The following is a 27,752-nucleotide window of genomic DNA, read 5'->3' as shown; positions in this document are numbered from 1 at the left end:
TTGCTGCATTTCTTACTAATCGACTTTCAAATTTAACTTATGTTTTATCATCATTATTAAATAATAATTTTGAGTAAGAGTGGTTGAAAAATTAATTACGGTCACACATATACCCTTAACAAAATATTTAATCGACTAGTTATAGGCATATTAGCTTGAAAGGATCTTAAATATTTTAATTAATGTCAAAACTATACCTATCCTATATGATAGAAAAAAAAAAGCTAAGGTACATACCAATAGAACTGCGATCTGATGAAAAACAGTAATGTAATTTCTACAGTGTCTCTCGACCTTTTTTGACATGTGCGGGCCTGTAAAAGCTTTTCAAAAAAATTCACGCGGACTAGTGCTGTTTTCTTGTTAACTTGTAAAAAAAAAAAATGTTCGCAAACCGTTAAAAACTAATGAAAAAAAAAATTACGAACGGCTGAAGTTTTTTCCCTCTTCCTTTTTTACAAAGTAATAATAATAATAAATGAAGAAGTAAATATATAAATAAAACTCTATTAAATAACTGCTACACAAGTATTTAAATGTTAAGACAAGAAGTAACTATGGTCAAAAAAATGGACACAATTTTTAAAAAAGCTACTGAGTAATCATAGAAAATTATGAAAATTAATCTTAAAACTGACGTAAAAGATCAAGTGTTGGATAATATTATCATTAGGTATTATGGAGTTTCCTTTCTTTCCCTTTTTTTTATTTTTTGCGTGGACGACCAAAAAAATCTGAGGATCAGCCTTTTTTTTTTTTTTTTTGCCGGTGCGTCAGACCACCGGGCTGCTCTACTATTCGAAAAGAAAGTCCTTACACAGAAATTTTGAGAATAAGCATCTCTAACTCCAAAAACAAACAAATAACTAAAAAAATTATGCATGCGTTGCAAAACAAATGTACGGAATCTCATGAAACCGGCAATCTCCATGCCTTATATATATATATATATATATATATATATATATATATATATATATATATATATATATATATATATATATATATATATATATATATAGTAATAGCTGTTGAAGAGGAAAAAATTAAGACAAAAAAAAAAAAGAAAAAAACAGAAGGGGAACGGTATGATAAAAGGTTTTCCCTGACACAGGCAGGGGCAGCCGATTCTCTGCCCTTTTACATGTTATTCTAGTGAGCGACGTTGCTAGACTCCTCTCCGCTGACCTCGACTCTTCCCTCCAAACCGCTATAGACAACTACGATTTCGTTTGGGCTCGGCGGATTTTGCCCACCCTTGAGTTGCAATGAATTCCTTCGGGTGTTATCACCCGCCGTTTTTCGCTTTCTGATTCAGTCATTGCGATTGGCTAAGTGCAGAGGCGTGACTCTTAGTTTCGGGGGCAGCTTCACGCGAGCCCGCAGCTCCCAAAACTGTGCACAGTGCTAAAATTAATGGGATTTAAAAACTTTCTGGTTATGTTTAGAGATATGCGGAGAGGGGGGGGGGTTGCTAGATGTTTGAAATCTGTTGTGCGCCTTACTTTTTACTTTTTTTTAACTGAAACACAAAAACAAAACGATATTTTTGTTAATAATGTATTTTATCAATTACAATTTTTTGGGTGGGCCGGGCCCACCCTGCCCATAGCGACGAGCCGCCCCTGCTCGTTGTTGCTAATATTAAACGGTTTCAATCCGAGCTTGTCGCACACACGTTTGTGTGTGCTTTTCACTTAAATTTTACCTGGGGTTTACAGGCTGCCATTTCAAAGTTTTTCCGACGGCGTGAGGGGGAAGGAACTAATGGCGAATGGTACATACTTCAATACATATTATAGGAAAAAAGCAACAAAACGTATACACAAATGAAAAAAACATAATTTTTCTTAAATCCTGGGGTTGGGGGAGGGTCATGGCGCAGACTGCGCCATTTAAATGTAAACTGGAGTTGATTTGAAGGGTTTTTTTTTTCTCTTTCGAGGGGAACGGATCTCGCTTAGTGAAATTGTAGTATTTAGAAGGGCTGCGCCCTTGCTCTTTTGGGAGGGGGGGGGGGGACCCTTGGGTGGATCTAGCCGATTTTACTCTCTAACCCCCTATTTTTCTCTCTCTCTTTTTTTTTTCATTTTCAAAAAAACCCACAATTTTTTTTTTTTTTTTGAAAATGAGGTTTGAAAACTGAAATATTCTGCTGTTATATGCTAAGAATTTAGGCGAAGGGATGGGTGCTCTTGTAGCGCTTCTGCTCTTGAGCTTAAAAATGAAGGGGAGAAGGAGGCACATGTGAACATGGTATGTTTTACTAGGGTAACGTCAAGCAAAAAATCTTAAAAAATTCTCAAGTAATGGCAGTACCAGCCCTACTTTTTAACCAAACTTTCAGAGCAAGGAGCCAGTGTATGTTCCTGTGGTGATAGCTTCTTTGTTTTAGCAGATGCTGATGTACTTGTATCACTGTCTTCTTCGTGTAAAAACATATTTTAAACTAATTAATAAGCTAAATTTAATTATTGCAAACCATTATACGAACATTCATGTAAATTTATGCCAATGCTTAAATTTCGTAATTAAATTAAAAATTCTTTATTTTTCAAAATTAGTTTTAAGGTAGATGACGGGGCACTTGTGAACACCATATGTAGGGGCACATGTGAACAGTTCCCATATCCTATCCGCAATATAAATATTAGTGTAAGCTTTTATAAGTGTTGAAAGAGATGCAAAGATTTATAATTATTATTCTGCTGCAATCAGTTTGCAAATTCATTGTTAAATATTATTACACATTTATTAATTATTTATTTTTTTAATTATTATTTAAAATCTTTAACTACTAAATAGTTGGCCAAAAATTTAGTGGAATATAATATTTGCAAGGAAAATAAAGACAACATATTTTCCTTTAACTAAAAACTGAAGTTTAGAATAATTTAAAATTCATCATCATATTCTGTCTGAAGCTTAAACGCACTACATAACAAGAATAAACTTAACATAATAAAATATTCTTTGAATTGTTCAGTCTTATAAGATTTTTTCTTGTCAATCCAGTCATTAAAACATGCTTTGAAACTTTAAAATTTGACAGTGAGCAGTTGTATAATTCGGAAAAAATCTTTTCTTAATGACAGTTACTGTACGATTCAAACTGATACAGTATAGGTTACAAACCCTTGAATGCAATTGGTTATATACGTGTACGTGAATGCTTCATTTTCACCAGTTTTTCATTGAAATATGATGCTCGTCCTGCATTTTTCAACCGTGTTCACATGTGCTGCAAGCTCGTTCACATGTACCCCACCCCCTATAGGGGCGCATGTGAACAATTGAAGACATTTTTAAAAAAAATCCATAAATTATAGAAATATATTTTTTTTTAATTTGAAAAAATTCTGTAGTACAAAGAAAAGACCATTCAATCATGGGGACCCGTTTTCGGTGAGAAATTGATAATATTTTCTGAGAAATTAAGAAATAAAAAAAATTGTTCACATGTGCCCCCTTTCCCCTACCAATAGTCAATATTTCTGACATTAAAGGAAGAGCTAGGGTGCGGGGAATCTCCCCTTCTCGGAAACTGATAACGAAGGCTCTAAAAACACAATTCAATGTTATTTTTGGAGTTTGGACGAAAGGAATGGAAGATCCGTGATATCATCGCCAATTGAGGTCGGTAGAGCTCTCCCTTCAAAAATCTAATTTCAAAGCTATCATTACGATAGAAGCCGGTTGGCGGGAATGGGGGGCTTCTACCAGAAATCGTTTGTAATTGAAGCCACAAAAAGGCCATTTTAGGTTGCTTTTAAGAATGGCTGCGTAAGCTGCTCTAATCAAAGCCTGGGGAAGCTACTCTCCGCAGGAATTTTTTCCAAATTGAATTCCTAAAATGCAACTTTTAGTTAGATATCTTTCGTGGTATTTCTGGAGGAGCATATGAGATTATGAGAATAGAGGGTTTTAATCCAAAAAATCTTCGAAATCAACGCCATAAAAATTCAAATTTAAGCTTTTTCCCGTCTCATATAAGCAATAGGTGTACCCAGATAACAGCAGCATTATTTTATAGATCGTAAACGTGTATAAAGATGTTATCAAAAGAAATGATGTAAACGATGGAGTAAAGTTTTGGACATTAAATAGTTGCTGTTTCGAGGAGAGGGATACAATTTCTCTCCTAATTAAAACCTAAATTTCTTTTAAAGTAAAGACACATGTGTTAAATTTTATCATTTTCTCATAATATTTTCTTTCTTCTAAAAAAATTTCTACGCTCACAAGGTTTTGGGAGGGGCCATGACCCCCTGGGTCCTCCTCAAGATTCGTCCCTGCCTAGAGGTCGTAACCGCGGGATATCGGTACATGCCCGAGAAAAAAATATAAAAGTAACTAAAAAGACAAAAAATTTTATGCTTTTAAAAAGAAGTTTTATTCTGATTGCTTACAACTTTCCGAAATGATTTAAGATGTGTTTTCCTCACTTTCTGACCGTTTGAGTGCACTTGTAACAACCTTAATCAAACGATCTGCAGTTTCTTCATTATGTTTGAAAGCCGGTTCAATATAGCCTTTGTAGATTGCTCCTGCTCCATTGTATCTCACTGGAGCAAAACACCAGCACAGAAACAAGAACTGAAATAGAAAACCATCAAATTTTAGAAAAACAAACCTGAATTCGTTTCTGACACGGTGAAGTTTCTGGCTAAAAGTAAGGTTTTCCCAGGGGTGCCCGGCTCCTAAGAGCAAGGGCGCACCCCCTTAAATATCGCGAAGACCCCCCAAAAGCAAGAGTCAAAATGCCTCTCAACCCCCCCCCTATTTCAATGGCGCAGTCTGCGCCATGACTCTCTTATAGGTGGGCACCCCTGGTTTTCGTAACCAAAGATTGCAACCAGACGATAAAACGCCATATTTCTAAAAGTTATAACTTTGCATATAGTCTAAGAGCTCATGAGTGCCAGACCTACGTCATAGTAAAAAGACCCAAAATTTTTCTGGCTAAGCAAATCACAGCAGGTAAGAAAAGTTCGCTATTATTTAAGCAGAGTCGCGCTGGCTTTGGCAGGAATTAGGTATCAAAAGTGCGTAAAATTGCTGCAAAAGCTTAACATCATAGGTTCATTCCATGTCACGTGACCTGGTGGTCTCCATCCAACCATCTCCGATTTGGAGGACGTTTTAATGAGGTACAGACATGCCTTTGAAACTAACCTATGCAAATTTTCAGCTTCCAAGACACAACTCATGAGGATCTAGGACACTTCAAAAAGAAGAAAAAAAAAAGTGGGCTTCGAAGTGGAGGAAACGTGCTAAAGCATGGCATTTCATTTCACAAAGCTCATCCGATATTTTGGAGCCCTTTTTTTTAAACGATCCTAGATAATCAGGATTTGTGTCTTGGAAGCTGAAAATGTGTATAGGTGAGTTTCAAAGGCATGTCTGCACCTTTTACCTCAATGAAATTTTGTTCAAATCGGAGATTATCGGGTGGAGACGGCGAGGTCACTTGAGACTTGACACGGAATAACTTAGTTTTTAGATGAAAAGACATCCGACAAAACAAAAGCTTTTGTCGGATGTCTTTTCATCCTTAAGCTCATTTCTTTTGTACCGAAAAAGGTGTTCCTTGTAACGCCGAAACACGTATCTGCAGTAATCTGCAATTTGTGCTTTCTGACGTAGTTATTTCTTACTTTACTTTTCAGCACAAAAGGTATTTTTATTCAAATTTGTGTTTATTTAAATATTTGTTATCTTTTGAGGGAAAAAACAAAACTTGAAATTAATTAAAGATTTTCGTTACAGTCATTAAGGCTGAATTCGAGCCAGTTTCTCTATTTTAAACTGCCCCGCTCATATTTTGAGTTTTATTGCTTTTTTTTTCTTTTTTGGCATAAAATGGAATAAACATTCAACAACACAATCGACACAATTGTTGTAAAGTAATCCAAAAATTAAAAACTCTTAATTCCATTCAAAATTAATTATTTGTCTGTTTCCAAGTTATTCTGCCTGCTAGTTAGGGTACTCTCGAGACACGTCGAAAATGTGATTTGAAGTAAATTTTTTTTCAATTAAAAGAGTGCAACTTCGTTGTTGTTGCTACTTACGCCACTCGGGAACCTGAGCCCGAGTAGCAATGCTACTCGATTTTAAGGTAGAGGGGTTACGGCTTCCGTTTTAATCGAGCGCCTATTTCTAGGTGGAAGTCCGATTTGGCTCAGACAACACGATAGTTGGCAGCACCATCTACGGACCGTTCGATAATTTAGAACCAGACCAGAAGTCAAATAACTTTCTGGTATAGCACCCCCTCTCGGTATCGTTTCACTTGGAGGACATTGTGACCACGAGCATATTTAACGTCGTCCAGTCACCATTCATGACGACGGTGGATCTTCGACCAGCGAGGATCGAACCCGAAACCCTCCGGTCTCAAGTCCGATGCCTTACCGATCAGGCCACCACGGCCCGAGTGTAACTTTAACGTAGTAAAGGAAAATTCTTAAATGTTTAAATACTCCTCCTTTGTACTTCCAACATCCCAAAATTTCTCTCATTTGTCAAATTTGTTGCATAAAACATTACAATGTGTGAAGAAATCTTTCATGTGCAACCATTAAGGCGCGGAAGTCAATGGCACAGATAATTTTATCACCCGATTTCCATTAGATGGAGGTGACTGGGTTCTCTTCGATACAAAACTGTACTGGGATTCAAATTTGTCGAGGGCTTTCAAATCCACGCCAATACCCAAGGGATCTTTTACATGCCGCATGATCATACGACAAAGGCGCTGACGATTCTTTGTACTACATTGGAAAAATTTACTTTTCTTTTCCTCTAGTACTAATAAAGCTGTAAGTTTCTCTGTCTGGATCTCTGTCTGTCAGGATCTCTGTGATGCGCATAGCGCCTAGACCGTTCGGCCGATTTTCATGAAATTAGGCACAGAATTAGTTTATAGCATGGGGGTGTGCACCTCGAAGTGATTTTTCGAAAATTTGATTTTGTTCTTTTTCTATTCCAATTTTAAGAAAATTTTTCCGAGCAAATTATCACAACGTGGAAGAATAAATTACCAAATTATCATAACGTAAAACCGTAACATGGGCAAGCAGATGAACATAGCGAATTGGCGAGAAACTCATCATCCATTATTTGTAAATAAACAGGAGAACCAAATGACCTTTTCATTTTTCTACTACGGGCAAAGACGTGCGGGTACCACCAGTTGAAAATAAAATGAAGGGTAAAAAACTTATTTTATAACCTTGTCGGGACAGTGCAAAGCTGATCCTTTTCCATTTTTTTTTTTAAAAGACAAATGTACTAAATAATTTTACGGTGCAAAGTTTATCGGCATGGCTCAAAGTTGCCCTGAATAACTACACTGAATTTCGTTACATAATTCTACATCTGTACCTTCGTAGCTTTATAACCGGGCATCCAGGAGAGGAATATGTTATCCAAGACATTTTCTACCACGTGGTAGTAGGCGAACACAATCCAATACTCCATCCAACGAGATATACTTTGTGGGTTCTTATCTTCCAAAGCTTTGAATCTGGAATAAAATGAATCATTAAAAAATAATAGTATAAAAAACTAAAAAAAACACGCTCTCGTAGCAAAATGAACTAAAAAGCGAAAAATAATCTTTGGATGATAGTAGTTGACCAATCACTTAATTTTAATGTAGTACAAAAAACCGTGGGGTGCTGTCTATTTACATTTTTGCTTGGACAACAAATGGAAGAAATTCAAGACAACTGATAAGAAGCCCCTTACGCATTTGTATTACATTAAAATTAAGTGATTGGTTAACGACTATCATCCAAAGATTATTTTTCGCTTTTTAGTTCATTTTGCTACGAAAGCGTGTTTTTTTAGTTTTTTAAACTATTATTTTATTTTTCTGTTTTTTAGTCCTATGTTGGAGAATTATCAGGCGACGAAATTATTTATAAAACGAGTGCGAGGTAATATCTTAAAGTTAAGACAAGGGCACCCCGATGGGAAGCTACTGTGAGTCATCGATGTATGTTTGCGGAAATCATATTTATATTACTTTGAAAGTTTGAGATGCATTTGAATAAAAGTTTTGTTCAACAATGGTCTGATCTGCAATGAATTTCCAATTGAGGGCTCACCTAAATTTTGGCATGAAATTAGTTAAAAACATTTATATTCCATGTTCTAATTGCCTTGGAACATTGGAATAAAGTTTGTCTGATGCAGAAAAATCAAAGGTTTTTGTAGATATTTTAAAATAATTTTTGCGAGCATTTTTTAATGTATTTTTAAAAAAATTTCCTTTTTCACATTGCTGGATTTATGCCAAAACATTGATTAAAATTGGAGGAAACTAACAATTAAAAGAGTTAATTAATTAATTTGATTACAGAACATTGCATTGTCATCGGGTCTGAGGCCACGTGCCAAATTTCAAAAGAATCCGATCGCAGGAAGTGGGTGAAATTTGAGCTGCAAGATTCCGTTACAAGATACATATATACATACAGATGAAGCTAATGAAAGCGTGTTAAAAAATCCGTTTGGACTACAAGTTCATGAGCCACGTGCTATTTAATGCAAATATTGGCAAAATATGAAAAATCATATCAAATAGAAAAATTAATGCTGCCAAGCGAACACGAAAGGCATCAACGGCTGATAAGGTAATCTCGTATTTATAAGATCCTTATATCTGACCCCAGAGAGATAATGGCGAATATTTCTTTATTGGGAATCTTCTGAGAAATCGTACACTCTGCAGTGTTTTTAGATTGTAGTACAATTGTACAATAATTGAAACTCGGTTCATTAGGTCGGCGATATCATTTTATGCTTTTATGATATTCATCTGGATTTTTTAAAAAAGTTTCCAAATATATAAATATATTTGGCTACGAAATTTTGAAAGCTGTAAACAAGGTTGCTCCAACAATCTAAAGAACAACTTTTAGTCACAGAAGTTGATAGAATGTGCAAAAGAAAAAAAAAAAAAACCATGCCGCGATTTTATTTTTATATCTTTTATTTTCAAAACCTGTAATTTTTAATTAATTTTTTTAAATGTCCGATTTTTCAAACAAGGCGTGGTGTTTATGACGTCACAAGTGATGAACTTTGGTGCGCTGATTGCTTACACTTGCTGTCTACCGCGTTTCCATGATATGATAATTAAGAAGCGCATTACGCTCTACGCTTGTTATCAACCATATCGTTGCCAGTACATGCGAGTAAAGAAGTGAGTTAAATATTGCTCTCTGCGCTAGTGGCATCAGTGAATGGCATTTCATCACTTGTGATGTCATGCGCAGTAGCGTAGAAAATGAAATTGAGTTTTCACACCGATTTAAACATAATTTTTTAAAATAGTAAACTTGGTCAAATTATTTAAAAAATGGTCAAATCTCATGTTTTTAAGAAGGTTCTTTCAGAAAAAAAAATGCTTTTAAAATTTCGGAAACGATTCTATTATGGAATACATTGGTGCGAAAATGGGCGGAGCTATGATTACATGGTCGGTGGTCGCTTGGAGAAAATTTATTTATTTATTTATTTATTTATTTATTTATTTAGAAGCTAAACAACTTCACATACATAGAGGACTGCGTGCCAAGCTCCTTGCCTCCGGACACATACAGGAAAGATTTACAACACAAGAGAAGAAAAAAAAAAAAAAAAAAACCAAGGGCACCGGCGAGAATCAAACCCACGACCTCCGGATTAGAAAGTGAAATTAAATATGCGCACCGATTAAAATTATTTTAAAAAATATTAAACTATGTCAAATTATATAAAAATGGTTAAATGCTATGTTTTTAAGCATGCTCTTTCAGAAAAAAAAAATGCTTTTAAAATTTCGGAAACGACCCCGTTGCTATCTTTTGCACGTGCGCAGTGAGAAATTTATTGTTGCAAAGAATTCTATTTCAGCGAATTTTCAATATTTTTATTTCAAAATTTTCTAGAATGACGCTCTTGTATGCTGGCAAGTTTTCTAAAGATTTAGTAACATTTGAAGTAAAATGAAATTAATAGTATCAAAAGAAATGCTTACCTTGTGAATTTTAGTAATGCTTTCACAAAAATGCATAAAAATATTGTACATAGTTTGTAAACTAATTCCTGAAATTTGCGGCTTATTCCCAGTTACGTTAAAAGGTGATCCAAAAACTTTTTTAGATTCTCCAATTTGTTGCTGGTCTCCTGAATGCATGGGGATTCAATGTTTATTGAAAAATGTCTGCTGAAGCATAACTTTCATGTGACAAAAATTACATAATCATTGTTTACTTATTTCTCAAGAAATTTTTTAAAATTTGAATTTTTGCAAGTGATGTAGTTTTTTTGCCCACCACTGTAGGTATAAATAGTACGTAATAGCGTATAAATAGCTCGATAGTTGTCCCGTTAAAGGTACATCACTTGGTGCATTTTGTTTCGGAGATTTGAATTTATTTATCGCTATTGCAAACTGAAAATTTCGTAGTTGGCGATGTTCAACAACTTTCTAAACTTCATCATAGTTGCTATGCAAAGTATGATTCAGAAGTTTCAAGACTGAATTTTTTTTTTCCGAGAAGGGGAGCGCGCGCGGACGGTCCGGGGAAGTATTGGTAGGTTTCGGTAAAAATACGGAAACCGCGGCAGTTGGCTTCGGAATACTGGAATACCGGAATACTGTGCGTATTGCTTGCTGCGTGAGTGTGTGTCATTGACCTCGGTCAAAAGCACCCTGCCGCTTGTGGGATCGGGTCCGCCACGTCCGCATGGCGATCAAGGGCGATTGGATTCTCCATCACGACAACGTGCCCGCTCATACGTTGCGTGCCGTCGACGAAGTTTTGGTCAACTTCAACGTGACAACACTGCCGAAGCCACAGTACAGTCCCCCGACTTGGCTCCAAGGGACTTTTTCCTCTTCCCCCGAATCAAGGCAGGCCAAAAAAAAAAAAAAAAACGAGCTGATGTGTGCCTCACATGACTTCCTTTTACTCCATTTTAATGTCATTTTCCCATTATTGGCAATTTTAATGTGATTCAATAGTTTAATCTCTAAATATTAAAAACGATGGCCAAATTAAAACCAGATAAAAAAAAAATCGCCAAATTTTCCGCCAAGTTGGCGACAAGGCGACCAAAAGACTGGCGATATATCGCCAAGTGTCCGCCAAATTGTAACACCACTTAAGTTTGCATTGATATTAACAATGATTTCCCCCCAAAAAGGTGCAAAAGACCCCCTTAGGAACATCCGAAAGCAACCAAAAGGGGAGGTGCACAACTAGACCCCATTACGAGTCTATGTACCAAATTTCAACTTTCTAGGACATACCATTTTTGAGTTATGCGAGATACATACGCACATACGCACATACGCACATACGCACATACACACATACGCACATACATACAGACGTCACGAGAAAAGTCGTTGTAATTACCTCGGTGATGGTCAAAATGGATATTTCGCGTGTCTATACATTCTTAGGCACTTTTCCGCATGTGGTCGAATCGAAAAAAAAACTCAACATTCATTTGGGGGTGAGCAAAATGGAAATTAAGGGCGATTTTTGAGTGAAAATTTTTTCGCGAATACAATACTTCCTTTTTTGTAAAAGGAAGTAAAAAGGAAGCGATTCGACTCCATAGACGGGAAAATACCAGTTCAGTAGGCTTCGACGAGAGCCCTTGACAGCATATCGCCCGAGGACTTCCAGAAGGGCTACGAACAATGGAAGCCGCGCTGGCAGCGCTGTGTTGATGCTGAAGGACCATAGTTTGAAGAATTTTAGTCCGCTGTACTTAAATGTCCAATGAATTTCTAGCTCTGAGATCAGTCTTGAAACTTTTGAATCATACCCTGAAAATTGGTAGGGGGGTTTTGGGACAGTTTTTCTATTGTCGCCAAGGTAGAAAGTAAACAAGTCTCCAAACCAAGCGACTTACGTTTAACGGAAGATCCTCTTATGAGGGGAGCGCCCTCTTTTACCGGTACTTGGTCATCACTTTGACTTAATCGGGCTCTTCACGAAGGTAGTACAAAATCACAGTTTTTTCAATTGCCAATTCAAATAAATAATAGGAGGCACTGCAGTCTCTGGCTAATGGCTGCTGAAAGCGGTAAAACCAATCTCGATTTCGTGATACAATATCTAACTTGTGCAGGCGAAAAAAAAAAAGAAGAAGAAATAAAGCATACATGTTGCAAATTTGATATAAAATGTGCAAAAATGATGCACTTAGTGTTGTTCCATTCTTTTTAACGTTCCCAGCAAAACTAGGATTTATTCGTTGCCACAGTTTCAGGCTGGCGGCACAGATGTATAGGTCCAAGGTTTTCTGAACGACATTCAGTTGGATATGCATGACTTGTCCAATGAAAGTTGCCTTGTTCGCGCATTATTGAAATGTTTTACCTTTATGGCTAACTTCTTAAATCACCGCAAGGTGGCGTGTTTAAGCTCTAGAATTGCGAATTGAAGCACTTTTATAACGAGGTAAACACAATATGTGAAAGCTCTGCTATTTATTTAATCATAAATTATTGATAATCACATTGCTGTACTTATACTCACAATTAATATGCGAGTCTATGTACATCAATGTTTGTGAGGAAAAATGTACTCACGATTTATATGAAGGATACAACACAATCACAACATCAACTAGCACATGGAGTCCGTAAGTCAAGACAAGAAAAAATATGACACATGCCGTAAAAGCTGAAAAGAGAGCGTTTCTGTAGAAAACATGTTTACATCAGGTAATAATATTTAAATTAAGGGATAACAGCATCAATATATTAACAACAGGTAATAACAAGAAAGTAGGCAACATTTTTTCTCACAAGTAAAATCTTCGCTGGTGCTACAGCCTGTTGCAGGTCAAGACCGTCTCTTGTCTTCCCCACTTAACCGCTCCTCCGCTAAGTATGAGTCATATGCTAGAAGTCCCACTTGACCATTCTCCCTCAAGCCCCCAAGCTCCCATTCTCGGTTTTCGACTAACAGAAGCAGCTTGTTTACTTCGCTTGCCTTGATCTCAGCTATTATTTCTATTATTATTTTCATTTACTTATTAGTGGTTATGTTATTTTTGTTTTGAATTGTTACGTTGATATTATTGCTTTATTCGTTTTTTTTTTATTTCTAGCTCTATCCTGCTTCTCCTTTACCTTGTTTGGGAACAACGAACGTTGTTGTTGACTCTTAGGACCATGCTATAGAGTGCAACAGTTTTGAGTTGAGATGCCAAACCATTGCGTTGTTCCTAGTTGTTCTGGGAACTACCGAAAAGAATCATGTTATGTGAGTGTGTTCAATTTTCCAAAAGATGAGCAGAAAAAGAAGCTGTGGTGCTCTAAAATTCCAAGAGCTAATTTTGAACCGTCACAACGGTCGGTTGTTTGTGAAAGACATTTTCGCCCTGAAATGATTGTTCGAGAAGATATATTTCCTGATAAAGAGGGGAAAATTATCAAAATTCCTCGTCAAAGGCCGAAGCTTACGGAAGAAGCATATCCTTGCATTTTTCAAGGATGTCCGTCTTATTTAGCGGAAAAAACACCTGTTCTTCGTGTTAGTCGAGAGGAAAAATTAAAAAAAAGAAATGAAGACGCAATGAATAAATTACTTCAGTTGGATCTAATTGAAAATTTTGAAGCATTGCGAAATTCACTAAATGATCATTTATCTCATTTGCTGCAAGATGTTGATTACATTGTACACTCTACAAGAACTTGTATTTATGTTCTTTTCATGGACTTATCGCCATCTCCAAAAGTGGCCAAGAGCTTGGCTATTGATGAAAACTTGGCAATCACCATGTATAATGGTGATTTGGAGCTATCTATTTCCAGCATAAAAGACATGATTTCTTCTTCAACTGTCAAATTATGGACTGAATTGGAAAAGGTTATTACATACATGAAAACTCTTAAACAAGCTACCATAAAAGAAACTTTCTACGAAAAAGCAATTGAATGCTAGGGAAAGTTTTTGGATGAAGCAGACAACAATGTTGATTTTGTTGAATACACAGATAAACATTTCATTTATGACCAAATGAAACTGTGCAATAAGAAGAATAAAGGAAAACGCTATGGATGGAAAGTAACTGCTTTTGCATATTCTTTATTTATGAAAGCTGCCACGTCATATCAAGATTTGTGTGATAGCAAACTGGTTCATTTGCCATGCTCTAGGCATTTGAAAAGATTATCAGCTTGCTTATCACTAAAACACGCAAATAACAATGAAGAAAATTTGGCATATTTAAAAGCAAAAGTAATAAACTGCAAGATCATGAAAAAGATATTGTGCTACTCCTTGATGAAATACATGTTCGACAAAGTATTGTATATAAAGGCAAACAATTGTTCGGTTTTGCTGATAATAAAGAAGAAAATATAGGAGCCACTTGCATTCAAGCCTTCATGATTTTTTCTTTAAAATCGAAGTATAAAGAAATAGTTGGATTAATTCCAGTTTCGAATTTAGATGCAGCTCATCTTTTGATTTTAACCAAGAAAGCACTGGAATTGCTGCATAAGGCAGATTTTAGTTTTTTCTATCAGTTCCGACAATAACAGAATAAACCGGAACATGTTTCACTTATTATCTGGAATAAAGGGGAGTGTACCAAGAATATTAAATCCTCATGATGCATCTAAATTCATATACCTGCTTTTTGACGCAGTGTATCTAGTGAAATCCATCAGGAACAACTGGATCAACCAGAAGGACTCTGAAAAGACTTTCATCTATCCAAATTTTGAGGACTTCACTGAAACGCAACCTGCCAGCTTTTCCCTCTTAAGAAAGGTATATAATATAGAGAAAGAGTCTTTGATCAAATATACTCCAAAGTTAAACTTCAAAGCTGTCTATCCAAGCAGTATTAAAAGACAAAATGTAAATCTTGCCCTAAAGGTTCTTGATCCAACGAATGGAGCTGCATTACAAAAATATGGAGAGAAGGGTCAATTTGTTTTGCCTTGGAAACCAACTGCTGATTTTATTTCTCTGATGAAAAAATGGTGGGATATCATGAATATTAATCACCCTAAGAAAGGTATCCACCAGAGAAATGAAAATAGTGTAGCATTTTCTTCGAAGAATGATGAGAGGTTAGCTTTCTTAAATATGTTTTTAGATTGGCTACAAGCGTGAAAGAACCTAAAATAAAAACCTCGGGAAGGATGTTTGAGTGAAGAGACTTTCTACGCTTTAATGCACACCACTATGTGTAAGTGTATGAAACTCATTATCGAAGATTTATTGTCCAATGGATTTTCGTATGTGCTAACGGCTAAGTTCCAAACGGATGCTTTGGAGTCTCGCTTTGGCATGTACAGACAAATGTCAGGTGGTGTTTATCACGTTAGTGTCCAAGAAGTGGTGAAAAGTGAGAGAAAAATACGCATAAGAAGCATGTTAAGTGTCAACTCCGAGGGATACGGCAAAATCAAATTTAAAAGTCTTTCCACTTCTGTAGTAGACGAGTCTTTGGGAATTCCTGACGAACAGTCGAATTTTTACTTTGAAGATGTGCTGTGTGACGTGCAGGTAACTGTCTCTAATGATGAAACATAAATTTTAAATTATATTTCCGGGTATTGTGTGCATAAACTAGGTTTGTTTTGCAATGAGTGTCGAAATCATTATATGCAAGATTCTGTTTTTTCCATAGAAATTGATGAAAATGTTCCCTTTCCAACAACTTTAGATTCTAACGACTACTTAAATTTGTTAAATAGAGGTGGGCTTAAAAAACCATCTCTCACCGTTGTAAATTTACTAATATATTGTTTTTGCATTTTTAAAACTGTTATTAATGAAAAGTACGAAAAAGAATTTCTTCGAGTACCTAGCCAATACAACACACTTATTGTATTGTTTAAACTGTTTTTGAGAAATAGCAGCAATTTTGAGAATCACAAATGCTTAGTTTGTAAAGTATTTTTATTTGATAAGTTTGAACAATTAATGAAAACGTTTGCTAACATATGCTTAAAAAACTATTGTATTAAAATTAATGAAAAAAGTGTGTCTGATTTAAACGAAAGAAAGTTGAAAAAATTCAAAAAATCATAAAAGTGGCTTATCAAAGTGCTGTTTGTATTTTTTGATGATTATTATTTAACATTTCCGCATAGATTTCTAACTTATGTTTTCTTTATCAGTTTATTGGAATAGGTATAGGTGAACGATATTTGCTCTGCTGCAAAAAGTTTGATCAAAATTTTCAGATTCTTGGAGTTTATGTATTTTTTGTAATTTCTTAAACATTGCACATTTTTTCAAAATGCATGGTTTTCAATGACATTTTCAAAATTATGGAAATTTTTTTTTTTTTAATGTTCTAATATCTTTTAACTTGCTCAATGCTAAACAAAAACGAAACAGAAATGTATAATGTATTTTTATAAGCTATTCATAGAAGATAGCTGACTTTACCATACATATGAAAATACTTGTAAAATTGTATTGTTTATAATCTGAAGTATCTCTGTTTTAAAAGTTGATACCTACTTTCACGATTTCAATGGACAAATATATATATTTTCTATTCGACAATTACACAGAAATGTGTTCTACATTATTTATTAAAACTTTCAAATAATTTAAGCTAAAAAACTACATCAAAAATTGTCATATTGGAATACAAAATTTATATTTGCAAGTATCATGTACCAGGCGATGTAAAATTTTTTCTAAATATGTCTGAGAAACTAATGAACTTTATCACATTATTTCTTCTAAGAAGCAGTATTCAAAGTTAATCAAAAGTGTCTCGGTGTTAAATATTATTTTATAAGTACTAATAACAAAATACCAATTGTTGTAATCATAATTTATAAAATTATCATTGAAGTGCAAATCTACTGCAATCACTTTTTTACTCATTTTTTTCATTACAATTGGTAGAAAAATATGTTCTTTATGGAATGCTAAATAGTTTTTTAAGAGATATCAATATGAAAACAAGTAAAAAAAATGCTGTCGTTATTGATACTGTGTATTATCTGTTGCATGTTATGTGAATTAGTTATGAGCTCACTTTTTAATGGTTATAACTAACTAATGGTTTTCTAATGTCTTTAAATACTTTTCTTAAAAATCCTACATTTTAAATGAGTTTTTATTAGTAAATAATGTGTTTTAAAAAGCTTTTTCCTCTTATTGTACGCGACTCTGAAGTAAAAACCTTCCGAACGCGAGAGTATTTCCTATCGAAGCGGAGAAATCGTCGGACTTCTAAGATGAGTCATACTTTACTCTCACGGCCTTCTCCTCGAGACGGCCTTGATCCAGCCATCTGACAGGGGGTCTTCCACTTCGGCGTTTTCCTTAAAAGTTGGACACAAGTAAAATAATTTCTTAATATTAACTTACAGAGGGCGTTCATATCCTTTTGGAATGATTTTGACATAATTGAGTAATTTAAATTTAAATTTTAAAATAAGCAAGAACGTTCTGTCCTGCTCTAAACGAGCTTACATTCCCATATACCAACACCGACTTTCTAGCATCTGTTCAATCTAAAATGAATAAAGGTTGTTTTATGTGACTATCTATCTATCTATTTCTATGTCATCGCTACTCCTGGTGAACGACAGAAAACTGTGCATCAAACCATGTATCGATAGATTCGTAATTTTTCTGGCTAGATGTTTAGCAAGGTTTTATAATTGTGCTACTTTAATTAGCGGAATCAATTAAACACATAGTTTTAGTTTATCGACTCCGGAATTTCCTTCGGAATCCCTGGTAGCACTTTCCCGTCAAGGCATACGTATTTTCTCCATTTTCATTCGCATTTTCCCCGTCGGGAAAGCGGAAGTGACTCGCAGAAAGAGATGAATGTTTTTCGAGTGGCGTATAATGAAAGTTTTTTATACAGAAGTTTTACGCATAAACTGAGTTTTGCGGTATCATTTCATTCGAGAAGATTTCGATAATTGGGAAATCGGCGATCTTTATTCATTGGCGTCAACTGTTTGGCACCAATGCCAGCGCGAGGAATGTTTTCCCTTCGCACACGTAAAAAAAGAGTAGAGTATACAGGGTATTCCGTTTTAACCTGCAAGGTCTCTACTTTCACAACCGTTAGTCCTAGATGCATACTTCCTATTTGCAAAAATGTTAAAAATCAGTTACAGGGTTAAGATATTGAAAGTTTGAACAAAAATAAAAATGAGTCTAAAAATAAAAAATTTAACTTTTTATACGGACTCCAGGTCAGCTAACTTATATTTAGAGAAATAATCTCCATTGAAAGCTATTACTGACACAAAAAACTTGACATTTGTGTGACCAAAATTCAAGGAGATATTCCAGTTTAAAGTTTTAAGGGACTATACAGAAGATGAGATTGGAACTTATCGACCTTTCAGGAGAATGACAGATTGTCAAAGTAAAAAGCCCAAAGTATTTATATTTTTCATTGCTATTCAACAATAAACGTAAATGTTATGCAGTGATACGCAAAAACACACTGAAAAACCGCGAACAATTTGAAAAATCACTCTATGCACACAAATAATTTTAAGCACTTGTTAACTGCTATATTTTGCCCTAAAAGGTTGTTAGTGACAGCGAGTGAAAAGTGGTGTAAATCACAAAATGCTGCGTTTCATATCTCGGTGAATATTGGTAGTACTAATTTCAAACTTTTTGTATTGGAATTATTTTTCAATGGTGAATATTTCCCTAAATATGAGTTAGAGGACCTGGGGCCCGTATAAAAAGTTAATTATTTTTATTTTGTGACTCATTTTTATTTTTGCTACAAACTTTCAATGTCTGAACTTCGCATCTGATTTTGAACATTTTTGAAATTGGAAATATGCATCTAGGACCAACGGTTGTGAAAATAGAGGACTTGCAGGTTAAAACGGAACACCCTGCATCACAAGGGAACATGTTCCCAAAATGAAGTTATGCACGCCAAGAATTTGACGACCACGCCAATTTCTCAATAATCAAACTATCCTCTTTCATTTATTTATCTTGAGATTAACATACAAAAAGCTTTAATGCGGTTGTTTCTTTCTGTCAAAAGTACTACTAGTCATTGAAATTGATAGAATGAGCAAAAAAAAAAAAAAAAAAAAAAAAAAAAAGAAAGAAAAAAAATAATAACATGGACCCAGAAGATACTTTTATTTTCCCAACAGTTCTTTTTTAATTAATAAAAAAAAAAAACAATTTTTGAAACAAGGTGTGGTCTTGATGACGTCACAAATGATGCACTTTGCCGCATCTTTAAACCGCGATTCCACGTTATGATAATCAAGAAGCAAATTAAAATTGCGCTCTACTGTTGCTGTCAACCATATAGTTGCCAATACACGTGAATAAAGATGAGAATTAATTATTTTGCTCCGTGAATGGCAACACTGAATGGCATTTCATCATTTGTGATGTCATCGGACAGAAGCATAAACATTGAAAGCACGCCAATTTAAGTAATTTTTTAAAATATTAAACTTAAACAAATTATTAAAAAAATGGTCAGATCCTATGTCTTTAAGCATGCTCTTTCAGAAAAAAATACTTTTAAAATTTTGGAAACGATCCCATTGCATTATGTTTTTTTTTTTTGGCGCGAAAGCGTTATTAATAGGCTATGCTACACCACATACAGAAAGCAAAATCGGAATAAATTATTACTGTTTGGTATTGTGAGTCCATATAAAAATTATATGTTCTCAGATGTACACTAATCAAATTTTATAAGAGTAAAAATAAAACTGTTTGAAACAGGGAAATTCATATAAGTTTTCTCAAATATTCAGTAATGAATATGGTCGAATTTCGACCGCTGGGCGAACCCTAGTTTTAATAAAACGAAAGAAATTTGAAATTATACCTGAAACTATATAAGCACCAGGAATGTTAGTTTGTTCTTCAACTTTGTGTAATACACTACTGAATCTCGGCGATTCTTCAACTTTTTGAGTTACTGTAGCAAAAAGATCTGTTAAGTACTGAATTACAGATCTGCTAGATTCAATTGCAGCTCTTCCAGTATCAGTAAATTGTTCTTCCATTTTGGGTATCTATCTATTGATTTGAAAGAAAAGTAACTATGAAATTTTTAAATCTAAAAGTTTAAATTTTAAGGAGAAAATGTATGAAACAGAATAAAATGTGAGTTGTAAAACTGCACGTTCTTAAGCGCAGAAACAATATGAAAACGAGAGGCGAAAAAAAAAAAAAAAAGTAAAAGGCTTTCCGTCAACCATTGATGAGTTTAAGAAATTTTAATAGAGAAGCCACGTCTATGTTAAAAAGGAGATGAAATTGAAGCCGGAATTATGGAGTATATTGGTGTGAAATTGGGCGGAGTTATGATTACCTTGTCGGTGGTTGCTTGCAGAAAATGGGTATCATCAATCTCGCGAAGCTACGATTCACGAGCTGCAATTACACATCGATGGGAAGGATCGAATAAAGTAGCTGACGGTTTGGTTTAAATTTTAATTCACGTTTTAATGCAATTTCATAAACGTGCAACATTTTATGCGCCCTTTCCTCGAAAACCACTTACTTTAAAATGGCACCAGGCGCCGATTGCACTGCCCAAGCGCAAGAAAACGCTCTTCAATATGCAATCATTAGCGTCATCTTCTCTCTTACCGTTCTCCTACAGTTTCGTCAGTCCTGGAAATTAATAGCCGGACCTTGTACAATAAAAACATTAGTCCCGGAAACTTCTCACTAGCATGAACACAACAGTCCCTAAAAAGACCGATGAAATTTTGGATAGCAGTTCCCAAAATCTCCATCAAAGGGAGAACTGTTCTTAAATGGTATCATCGGTCTTGTTAGAAATACCATCTGAGGGGACATCTAGGAAAAATAATACCTAAAAATCCTACATAATTAAGGACCATAGGAAACCTTTCCATTAGGTTGTCGTTCTCTTTAAAAATCTCTGCGGTGAATGATCCCACAAACTCCCATTGGAATAGCACAATGGTCCTTAAAAATAAGGTCAATAGTTTTCAAAAGAATCAGTGCCCATTCCCCTCAAGGATGATGGCATCCCCCCTCAAATACTGTATAGACTACGGTTCCCAGAACGAGATCCCCCCTCCCCCCAAACGAGATCAAAAATCCTCTAATATTTTCCCCCTTTAAGTTTCAGTGAGTGCACCATGGCCCCAAACCTTCACTCATAGGCACCCATGTCAAAAATCATAAAAACATTTCGTTGGTAAACCACTTTTGGAATAATTACGAGTACATAAATTTTCAAAAGATTATGAGATCTGTTTCGTTGATGAACGGCTCAGTTTGCAGTATTAAACCCTGATTTTGAACCAAGGTTTTAGTCGCCGACTCAGGATTGAAAAATTTCTCATTGGCATTCCAGGACAAAAATATTGCCCAACGCACCCTTTTTGATGTGCACAGCCAATTTTGCCTGGAATATTTGTTGAAGCTCATAGAAGTGCAATCGAGAATTCAGATCCAACATCCTTTTTTTCACTTGAAGAGCTGCACCACGTTTGCGGACTCTCGCTGATGTACTAAATTAATTTTAGCTACCACTATGAAGGTAATCTCTGCTTCAATGAGAGGACCTCCGCCTCCAGTTTGGTTAAGGATATTTCAGGCTCACGATCGTTGAAAAGCTTGAAACAGCAATATCTGTACGTCGTGACCGGGGTGTCGGTACATTCTTGCTGTTTTGCCCTAGCCCCAGTTCGGGGTGGTAACATACAGCTTATTACCTCAGAGCAGGAATTAGTAAGTGGAGGGAGTAAATCATTGGCTTATCAAAAGCTGAGATAAAGACCCAAGTCACGTGATTCGACAACGACGGACGGTTGACACTTTTTACGTGAGACTTGCAAAAGAAACCTGATTTCTTCCGATGCTTCGCTTTGAAAACTATCACGTGACTTGGGGGGAGAGGGAGGGTACAAGGCCGTATCCAGAAATTTTTTTCGGGAGGGGCCCGGATTAGCACATTGCCCAACACACACACCATATAGTATATATAGACACACCAAACGCATAAAAATGTTAACATAGAAGACTTTTTGTCTCGATTTTTAACGATTCCACTGTTTGGACTGTTGTTATTTTATTTTAATTTCTTATTATTTTTCTTATTCACCTTGTAGTGGTAAGGATAACACGAGGGTGTCCCTTTAAGTCGGATGTAGAACATCCATAATTTCAGGGGGTCCGGGGGTTTCTCCTAACGAGAAATTTTTGAAAAAAAAAAAAAAATCTGTATTTTGAGGCCTTATATTAGGTAATTGAAACAACGAAAATATGAAAAAAAAAAAAAATAGGCAAACAAAGTTTTTAAAAAGTTATACATTCTTTTTCCAATCAAGATCAAACAAAATAAAAATTGCTTGCTCGACAAATCATGGAAATTAATGGACCGAGAGGAAAAACGAGAGAGGAAAAAAGAGAAGCACCCCGTCATCGTCATCTGCTCATATCGACTTTTAGTGAAGTTTGTTTTTGATCACTCCCCCTACCCCCACTTTTTTTCATTAACTGCCCTACAGTATGAAAATTGTACAAAATAGTTTAAAAGAAATAGGGTAGACATAATAGTGTAGAAAATAAGAACGGAAGGGTAATATTCTGGTCATTTGGACAATTCATACTTTATTTTCTTGATCAGATACAAAATTGAAGAACTTTTCAAGGAATTTCAAAAACTTAAATAATTTTCAGACTCTCGAACAGTTGAAATTATTTGAAGCTCTTATAACTTTGTAAGACACACCCGTTTTAAGTTAATAATAAATATTTCTAGAAACAAACTTTTTTTTTTCAATCACAAGTAGTGCAGAAAATTAAAAAGAGTAGAGTAAGTGTTTTTTTTTTTCTCATACTTAAGGTATTAACAGTATGCCGTAGAAGTAAGAAAAAAATTAAAAAAAAAAAACAAGCAATAACAAAAGAACTCCCATGATACTGAATTCGGCACTAAATAAATGCAAGACATGAAACATATCAGTCACAAAAAATGATCTTGAAAATTATGCTACAAAAACGCGAGAATCGTGATTTTTGCATTTTTTACGCAGGATGTATCAAGGAGCTGAATTTGGCACATCTGGGTAACAAGATACTCGCCTAATTGGAAACTAGGGGCCCAGCCTTTGGGGAGTCCCCGGCTCGAAATCAGTACAGTGTAAGTTTTATAAGAGTTTTAGGGGGAGAGGGCAGGGTCGTGTACAGAGGGGAGAAGGGACACCTGTTAGTCCGGGCCCGAGCTTAAATGGGGCCCAATATCTTTAAACCTAGGGTTCAAAATATAGGTAAACAATATGGAGGGGGCCCAAAAAAGGTATTTGTAACAGCCCCAAAATTTCTGTGCACACCCCTGGAGGAGGAAGTGCACAGAAGTCAGTTCGGCAGACTTGAAAAGTCTGCCGAACCAGACTTTACCAAAACTGACAAAGGGCCTGCCTTGACCCTGGACTGCCCTGAATTGAATTGGGAAAGAGAGCAGGAAGTCCTAATTAAAGGTCTAAATTTCAAGTGTGCCTTGCGGCTAATGAGAAATAGAATTGCTTTTTCTGTATTTCTTCAAAATATTATAAATCTTGAATAGTAGCAAAATTAAGAATAAAAAAAAACTTCGTTATTCTCCTTTTCTGACATTAGGAATTAGAAAAAAAAAAAACCGTCTTCTGTTTTACGGTACAAAACATTTCGGGTTTCGGGGGGGCCCCGGGCCCGTCAGGCCCCCCCTCTGGATACGGCCCTGGGAGGGTAGGTCTTTGTCTCACGAATGAAAGTCTTCACTCCATCCATTTTATTTCTTCTCAATGCTTAATACCCCAGAGGAATAACTAAAAAGACAAAAATCCATGTTTTTAGCAAGAAGTTTTATTCTGAGTGCTTACAACTTTCTGAAATGAGTTAAGATGGGGTTTCTTCACTTACGGACAAAAATCCATGTTTTTTTTTTATTTTTAATCAAGAAGTTTGATTCTGATGGCTTGCAAATCTCCGAAACGATTTAAGACGTTGTTCCTTCGCTTTCTGAACCTCTGAGTGCGTTTGTGCTAACCTTAATCAGGTTTTCTGCTGCTTCTTCATTATGTTTGAAAGCTGGTTCAATGTAGCCTTTGTAGATCAATATAGCTCCATTATGTCTCACTGGAGCGAAACACCAGCATAGAAACAAAAACTAAAATAGAAAAACAAATTTTAGGAAAACAATCCTAAATCATGACACTCTGACAACCACACAAACCTGAATCTGACAAACTGAGTTTCTGAAGTAAGATTTTCAGAGATTGCAACCAAGCGATATAACTTCGTATTACTAAAAGCTATAAGTTCGAATAAATTTTAGTCTCTCTGTTCACGTTTTTTATTCGTATTAAATATCACACCAAAAGGACAAGCAATGAATCGTTGTATTCTGAAAGTTTTACCATGATAAATAAAGCAATAATCAAAAAATTAACTATCTATGCAATAAGAAATATGCGACAAGAATTCTCAACCGTTCAAGCTCTACGCCCCCCTTATGGAACATGCGGTGTCATACACCCCCCTCCACCCCCGTCTCCACCATATATGGTCAATACGAATAGTACAATGAGTCATTTCTAAAATTTTAAAAGTATTTTTTTCTGAAAGAGCATGTTTAAAACATAGTATCTGACCATTTTTTAAATAATTTGTTTATGATGTTTTTGTCCGATGATATCACAAATGATAAAATGCCATTCTGTGTTGCCATTCACAGAGCAAAATGTTTAATTCGCATCTTTACTCGCGTGTATTGGCAACGATATGGTTGGTAGCAAGCGTGGAGTGCATTAATTAAAAAGAAACTGTTCTGAAAATGAAAGTATTTTCTGGGTCGATGTTATTATTATTTTTTGCTTATTCTATCAATTTCAGTGACAAAAAGTACTACTTTTGACTGAGGGAAACAACCCCATTGGAACTCGAAACCAAAGCTGGTCAGGGTAAGGCCCCTATATATACGAGCCGGAGCATTAGCTTAAGATCAGCCTTTTTTGGATCGGAGCGCGAGTTTGATTGGTTGTCTTTTCTGGCGATTGTTCGAGTTTGGTGATTGTTCAATGCGAGCGATTATTAGCGGCACGTGAATTGTTTGTTAAATAAAGTACTATTTTCGGCAAATTTTGCGAAACACGAAACTGTGCAGTGGTAACCCAAACAGTGCAACAACGAAAAATCCGATCCAAAATGGCTAAACTTAAGCTAATGCGTCGGCCTGTCTATATAGCGGCTCTAGGTCAAGCTAAAAAGTGATGCTGGTTAGTGGTTATTAACTAAAAATGTCGATATACTTTCAAATTACCACACGACATATATTTTGTGTATTTTATTATTAGAAATTAGAAAATAGAAATTCAAATTATTTAAAAAAAAAAAAAAAAAAAAAACGACTGAGTCGCAATTGTAGAATTTAGAGGGAAAATTGAAAATCCTTTTAAAAGCCTTCTAATATTAAAAACAACTTCAAGTATTTTATTTGCTAACAAATAGAAACTGGCAACAGATAAGAATTTTAAATCATTGAGTTTTATTTCCTTGTCGGCCAACAATGCAATGAATTTGGAGATCAATCGCGCTAATAAAGGTTTAACCGTTATTAAAATCTTTTTTTAAAAAACCTTATAATTCGAATTCTATGAAACATGGAAGTTCCAAACATATTCTATCAGACGCGGAAAAAAATTCTCTTTATTTTGGTATCAAATTTTAAAAATTTTAACTATGTTTTCACAGCAAAAATAGCGAAACCTTGTTAGAGATTTTAATAAATATCTTCGCTAATTATGTCATCTAAAGATGCAACCTTGTTAAGAACACTCTCAATCAACCATCCTTTCGAACAATTTTTTTTTTCAAATTCCATCCGCTTAGGTGCTAGAGTGCCACAGAGAGACACACAGATACATAGATATACAGACACGTCAAACTTATATTTCCCTTCCTTTGTGTGTCGGGGGTTAAAAATACAATACTTAAAATACACCGCCAGCTCAGTTATTCCATCCGAGGACTGCAGTTTCGTGCTTTTTAGCACTCACCAGCCCGGAATAGGAATCACATGAGCTGGAGGTGAAAATCCTCTTAAGGGAGCCAAGAGAGCCAAACAAACTGGTAGCTAATGCAGAATTAGCAAACCAGATGAGGACCGCAGCAATGGTGCGGTTCAACTCAAAGATTGATGGCAAAGCATGGTATTTTGTAGTACTAAAAACTTTTGTAGTGCTAAAAAGCACGAAACTGCAGTCCTCGGATGGAATAACTGAGCTGGCGGTGTATTTTAAGTATTGCTGCCTTAGCCCTGGCTTTAGGGCGGTAACTTACTACAAAATACCATGCTTTGCCATCAATCTTTGAGTTGAACCGCACCATTGCTGCGGTCGCTCATCTGGTTTGCTAATTCTGAATTAGCTACCAGTTTTTTTGGCTCTCTTGGCTCCCTTAAGAGGTTTTTCACCTCCAGCTCATGTGATTCCTATTCCGGGCTGATGAGTGCTAAAAAGCACGAAACTGCAGTCCTCGGATGGAATAACTGAGCTGGCGGTGTATTTTAAGTATTGCTGCCTTAGCCCTGGCTTTAGGGCGGTAACTTACTACAAAATTAAAAATACAAATTTACTGAAAATAGTCTGGGATCTAAAAGTAAGACTGGCATGTAGCATCAATTACTCTCCCGAAATTTTAGATATGAAGAGAAATGGCGTTGAACATCCATGATGCACGTTCGCTTGCACATTTAAATCGATTGTGTGTTCCCGAACATGGGGTCGATTTTAAAAGCATCGTTTGTCAACTTAAACTTCCACTTTTCTGAATATCTGGAAACTAGTTCGTAATTTAATTTTCAAATTTCCCAAATGTCCAGTGGAAGCTCTCTAGAGTTTCCAATCCCGAAATCCCGATCCTGAATCCCGCGGCATCCCGTATATTTAGCGGGACTAATCGCACGGGATTGAGGGCAAATTCCCGCGGGATTTCGAACCCCGGAAATTTTTTGCATGCAAACGTTTTCCAACTTTTCACTGTTAAAAATTCAGGAAGATTTTCTGGTAATTGTTACTGTAAAATGGCGGACTTAACGCATCGCTGATTTCTACGGTAATTTCTACCGGAGAAATAAGCGATCCCAGCGCCAATTGGTTGCTGTGGGGTACCGAGGAAACCGTAAAATTTTACAGTAACATTTGATTTTTACGGTAATAGTTACTGGCAACATGGATGCCAGTAACAATTACTGTAAATTTTCCGGAAAATTTTTAACAGTGTTGCCGCTCATAAAACGACTAATTTCACAAGCATCATCTGAAGTTAGATTCACCTTCCTCGTATTTTTGCAAGAAGAGCAAGAAAAACTTGTGTGATGTGCTGTGGATCTACCATTTAGGAACAGTATAAAAATAGAGTATTTTTCTGAGGGCAAATCGGTATTCTCATTCGAGGTTTCAGTTTTCATCGTTCAGTAATTGAGAAATTGCTTGCGTAAAAATTATAAACATTTTTGAAAACCATCTCTAAAATTTAAAATTCAGAAAATTACGGTTTAGAAAAAAATAAAGAAAATACTACAATAGAGAAAGGAGCCACAACACGTGTTTTCATCAATCGCATTTTTTTTTTTTTTTTTTTTTTTTGAGCAAAAATCCCTTCCTATCCCATACGAGCGATGCTTTGTTAAGACGTATTAGATTTTTTAAGAGCACACTTTTGTGTACCAAGCGATAATTGCTCATTTTGATCTGACTTTGA

General features: G+C 35.5%; 1 protein-coding gene across 1 annotated transcript; it reads right to left on the bottom strand.

Moving 5' to 3' along the window:
- Positions 1-1,314: 1,314 nt before the first annotated feature.
- On the bottom strand, positions 1,315-20,035 carry LOC129224985 (receptor expression-enhancing protein 5-like). Its single transcript, XM_054859533.1, has 5 exons — positions 19,855-20,035; positions 12,608-12,701; positions 7,390-7,531; positions 4,477-4,596; positions 1,315-1,407 (listed from the first exon to the last, which is right to left on the bottom strand). Exons 1-5 carry the CDS (start codon positions 20,033-20,035, stop codon positions 1,315-1,317), a joined length of 630 nt encoding a protein of 209 aa, XP_054715508.1.
- Positions 20,036-27,752: the final 7,717 nt, after the last annotated feature.

Source organism: Uloborus diversus, chromosome 6 (genome assembly GCF_026930045.1).
Source record: "Uloborus diversus isolate 005 chromosome 6, Udiv.v.3.1, whole genome shotgun sequence".
NCBI classification, from domain to species: domain Eukaryota; kingdom Metazoa; phylum Arthropoda; class Arachnida; order Araneae; family Uloboridae; genus Uloborus; species Uloborus diversus.
The sequence above is the reverse complement of the archived record's forward strand: the minus strand, read 5'-3'. Positions and strand labels throughout refer to the sequence as shown.

Bases quoted from the DNA above. Each gene is read 5' to 3' on its own strand.
- LOC129224985 (XM_054859533.1), bottom strand. From the start codon at position 20,035: ATGGAAGAACAATTTACTGATACTGGAAGAGCTGCAATTGAATCTAGC. The intron at 4,597-7,389 runs GTACAGATGTAG...TTTCTATTTCAG, and splicing joins CCGGTTATAAAGCTACGAAG to TTCTTGTTTCTGTGCTGGTG. The intron at 1,408-4,476 runs GTTGTTACAAGT...CATTAATTTTAG, and splicing joins CTGCAGATCGTTTGATTAAG to CACTGTGCACAGTTTTGGGA.